General features: G+C 28.5%; 1 protein-coding gene across 1 annotated transcript; it reads right to left on the minus strand.

Moving 5' to 3' along the window:
* Positions 1–2,080: 2,080 nt before the first annotated feature.
* On the minus strand, positions 2,081–3,309 carry LOC113784799 (1-aminocyclopropane-1-carboxylate oxidase homolog 3-like). Its single transcript, XM_073364612.1, has 2 exons — positions 3,127–3,309; positions 2,081–2,359 (listed from the first exon to the last, which is right to left on the minus strand). The coding sequence occupies exons 1-2, from the start codon at positions 3,307–3,309 to the stop codon at positions 2,081–2,083; spliced, it is 462 nt and encodes a 153-aa protein (XP_073220713.1).
* Positions 3,310–5,092: the final 1,783 nt, after the last annotated feature.

The following is a 5,092-nucleotide window of genomic DNA, read 5'->3' on the forward strand; positions in this document are numbered from 1 at the left end:
CTTCCATCATTCTTTAAAAAAATCACTTAATAAATGACTCAATCATGAAATGATTTCTTCTTCAAAGTTGATTCTTGTCATTCTTTTTTTGAAATGATATGAATATTTATTAGTGCAATGAACTCGTTCATCATTTGAACATTATTTCATAACAATTGAGAATGTTGTCTTCTATATGGGAGGATAAATCTTTTGTTGAAGCAATACTTCCTACAATTTCTATTGGTGTTTCACATGTTGTGTATTGTCCATCAAGTATTATTGAGATTCTTTAGTATATGTATGAGTTTATTGGACACTTTCTTCATGAAGATGCTATCTTGAGGATGAAATAATCATTATCTACAATGATTGATATATGGTATGTTCCTTTTGATACTTATGCACTTGATGATGTGATTTCTTGCTTGTACACTTATGTAATTCATGTTCCTTAAATAAAACTCAAATGCAATCATTAGTAGATCATCATTCATAAAATTTAATCATTTACTTCATAAGATTTGTTGTCATTAAAATATATATCAAAAAGGTTTTAACCTTACAATTTTAACCAACCATATAGTGTGTATTAAAAAGTGTGTGTTGCTAGAATTTTTCAAATATATTGAGATTGATCGTTATTTCATAAGCGATAAATTAGATGTGAAAATTATATGTCTACCTTTTGTGACTTCTAGTTAAAAATTCGGGGATATCCTAACCAATAGCTTGGAATGACCTATCTTCGAAGATTTGAAAAGCAAGTTGGACATGATAGATATATATGCATCAACTTGAGCCAGGAGTGTTGGAGATTCCATTATTATTTCCTTTTTTAATAGTACCATTTTTCCGTTTTAATATTTGATATGTTTTGTTTTTATTTCCCTAAAGTATCTCCTTATTTCAAGGAAGAGAGTTTTTTGTATTTCTCTATTTAAAATCACCTAAGACCAAAGAATAATGAAAAACAACATGCTATCACTTTGTTCTACAAATCATCAAAATAACCTTGTTGAATACACTCTTATGATATGAAAATATAAACAAAAATGATTTTTAAAAGTATATGTATTTGATCAAAAATTTGAACAAAATACACCAACTTTTTAAAATCATTTTTTGTTTATATTTTATCATGAAGAAAGTATTACAGAATCATCATATGTATTCACATAATCATAAATCATCACACATTAAAATATAGTTTAGCATATTAAGGGAATAGTAATTTTATAACTATCATGCACAATTCTTTTTTTTTTTCATATACAATCTTGCAAACACGATATCCAAGAAAATTTCGTCAAATAATAATTAAGCACAACATCTTTGAAAGCTATTATACTAGCTACGTACACTTCTTACAAGTATTATTTGCACATACTAGTCAAAATGAATTGATCATTATTACAAAATTTAAAAGAAATGAAAATAAAATATAAGTATTAAGTAGGGATGGCAATATAATCTCCACCCACGGATACGCACCTAAACATGTTTAATTTGGGCAGGGAAAACCTATTTTGATTGGGTGCAGGTACGGATTTTCCCCAAAATTAAATTTTGGAGGCGGGGACGGGTTTGGGGATGATGATATCCACCCCGCACTCACACCCGAACCTGTCCCGCAAGTAATATTATAGTAATTTTTGAATTTTCTATACATATAAATATTAAAAATTATAATCTTATCTCTATAGAAAATAATTATTTTATTATATTAATTAAAATAGATATAATTTTTAAATTTATAATTTTATATATATAAATGGATGCGGGTGTGGGTAGGGAAACTCGAACCTTGTTGCGGGCGGAGATGAAGGCTTAAATTTCACATTCGCTATAAAATGGATGCAGGTGCAGGTTTTCCTCGATTAGTCAGGTGCGGGGTGGAGGAGGCAAAATCAGCCCCCGACTCGCCCTGTTGCCATGCCTAGTCTTAAGTGAATAAAAAACTAAAATTCAAGTTGTTCATACACCCACAATAATTTATGCATCATATCATAATTTTTTTAAATTAAAATAATTGAGAAAGATGAAATTAGTATTAATAACGGTGACATTAATGATATTTGGTAATTTCAGTTGTTTACCACTAAGTTGATATTTCGGCAACATGTTGTAATTTGAAATGTGAAAGAGCAGAATTCTCATCAAATCCCTTGTTATGATAGTAAGTAACAAATTCTTTTAGTGATGTTTCTCTATAAACGGGAGAGTTATCTTTTGATAGTAGTTCCTTGACGGGGCCATACACTTTTGTTGTTGGATGGAGACCAAGTGTGAAAAAACATTCCACTGATACTCTAGAGCTTTTATGACGGTTTGCTAGCACACGATGTTGCACGCTTTTGAATATATCGTTGGATATTAGCTGCAATATTGAAATATAAAATTATCTTTGGAAGAGTTATTTCTTCATTTCAATTACTGAAGGTTTGTTTACGTTGTGAAACTTTTTATTTTCTAAAAGAAGTGTTAATTTTAATCTCCTTATATGATGTGATACTTTTGAAGTGTATCATTGGGATAGCGAAAAAATGAAAGACTAATTAGGAAAGATGCATTTATATATGAAAATAATTACTTCTTCCGGCCCAATAGATTTGTCGCATTTAACTATTTAACATGTATTAAAAAATGGTAATCAACAAATATGATAAATGAAATAAACAAAATGGTGATTTTATTATTTTATCTTTATAACCTAATTATTGATGTATTCTCAATACAATAAATAAAAAGTGGATGATAATAATTTAAAAGTGGTGTAAATTGTAATAATTAGAGGGTACAATTAGAAAATAAATGAAAATTGCATTGAAAACCATAAGTGACAACCTTTTTGGGACAAATATATTTTACAAATATGACAATTATTATGAAACAGAGATAATATTTTGCTATTTTAATTGTTTCTGAAAGTCCATATCATTTAAAAAATTTATATTATTGTTTTGTTAATAAGTAAAATTGATACATATTTTAAAAAATAGAAAATAGTTTTACAAAGTAACAAATTCATCTGTTTCTTTGAGAAGTTAGAAGTTAAAAAAAAATTACTATTCTAAAATAAAATATAAGGAAGAATGGTATTTAAAAAGTTGATATTTTAATTAAATTTTTAACCACGTACATCACCTTTTCAAATTTTATTCCCATAGTTAGTTGAGGCTGAGGACATGGTCGATAATAGTGACTAAGAATTTGTTGCCCTTTTGCACAATCCATGCTTTCAAGATAATCACTCTTTAGTCCAAGTGCTTCTGATAATAGTTCAAATACAAGGATCCCAAATACTTGAACTTGCCTAGAGTATTCCATTGTTACATCCCTACATAAATTAAATTAAATCATAAAAGCATCATAAACAAAACACTTAATTATACATTTTAGGTAAAAAAAAGAAGTATATTCATTTTTATTTAAGCAAAAAAGCACATACTAAGTCATTACTTTAATTACTTAAAAGGAAAAATTGCCAACTATCTTGAGAGTTTAAAAACATATTCACTTAAATATATAATTATATTCATTTTTATTCGCTAGTGTGATTGAAAATTTTCGATCTCTAAATCGATCACTAAAGACGAAATTTCTAATAATATTAAATCAAGAGATGATGTATGTTGGATTATCACAGAGAATGTCTCATAGAAGATTTGATATTAAGTTTCCTTTTATTTACCTATAATTAATTGAATGGTTAGAAAAAATATCAAGTTTGTACATGTGTCAGTCTTAGTGTGGTTAGCTACATCCACAAATATAAACAAAAGATAAAACATATTTGATTTAAAACTTAAGTGAAGTACATTTTGACTTTTATACATATTTGTAATCAAAGAGAATAATTTTTAATTTTGACGTCTCTAAATTTAAGATTTTAACTTATTGTCTAAACAATATTCTCTCTTGTTACATTGGACCCGTATTTTCTGTGATTAGATATTCTCCATATTTATATAGTTGATACATTGATCAATGATTAATGGACCGAGATTAAAAGATTTAAATAAAATTTAGTATTTTGAATTGAAAAATAAAAACATTTTTTTCGAAGTTTTTGTTACTAATTGAACGGTGATAATGTCCCAACTATATAAATGTGGGATCCTCAAGGATGGCAACAGGGCGGGGACGGTTTTAAGCATTACCAACCCTGCACCCGTACCCGCACCCGTTGGGGGTGACTTTTTAAGATCCACCCCCGCACCCAACGGAGACGGGTTTCTCCGCTCCGCATCCGCCCCCACTCCAAAAATTGGAATTTTTTAATTCATAGCATAAAAAATCAATAATTTGACTAAATATAGTAACATTCAACATAAGTTCTAAAACTACAATAATCAAAATAATAAAATCACAATATCTTCAAATTTGTTTAAGTTTGCTACAAGTCATAATATTTTGATCAACAAAGAACAAAAGTTCTAAATATTCAAAGTTCAAACGAACTAATCAATCAAAACAGTAAAAAGTTCCAAATCATCAAAACAAAAAGGTTCTAAATAAGCATTTTCTGACGATCATCTTCATCTTCATCTTCAAGACGGGAATTGGAAAGTGAAGTAACACCACTGATCAACAATTCACCTATATTAAAAAATAAAAGTTAAATATTAACATTTAACATGACAAATTTAAATCAAACAATGTAGAGAATAGAATACCTTCATCGCCAGACTCTATTTCATTGAGTAAAATAGCATTTTCATTATCCACTTTAGAATTTGAATCACCTATCAATATCAACATAGTACAATATAAACAACAATAATTTAAGATATACAAAATTATAAGCTATTTCAAATATATTAAAATTTAAATGAATAATTTAAAACAAATATCAGTCTTCTCAGCACTCCATAACCAACTTCTAGCACACATCAAGGCCTCTAAAGTAGTCCAATGAAGTCGGCTTCGATGAGGGCTTAAGATATGTCAGTCGGTACTGAATGCAGATTCAGAAGCTACAGTAGAAACAGAAATTGCCAATACATCCTTTGCAATGGTTTGAAGTGTTGGATACTTAACACCATTCAACTTCCACCACAGCAAAATATCAAAATATCAAAATCAGGACTTCTTGGCAAAACTTCCTCCT

The sequence above is a fragment of the Cicer arietinum genome, chromosome 8, assembly GCF_000331145.2.
Source record: "Cicer arietinum cultivar CDC Frontier isolate Library 1 chromosome 8, Cicar.CDCFrontier_v2.0, whole genome shotgun sequence".
In the NCBI taxonomy this organism is placed as follows: Eukaryota; Viridiplantae; Streptophyta; class Magnoliopsida; order Fabales; family Fabaceae; genus Cicer; species Cicer arietinum.

Bases quoted from the DNA above. Each gene is read 5' to 3' on its own strand.
- LOC113784799 (XM_073364612.1), bottom strand. From the start codon at position 3,309: ATGGAATACTCTAGGCAAGTTCAAGTATTTGGGATCCTTGTATTTGAA. The intron at 2,360-3,126 runs GTGATGTACGTG...TCAATATTGCAG, and splicing joins TGGGAATAAAATTTGAAAAG to CTAATATCCAACGATATATT.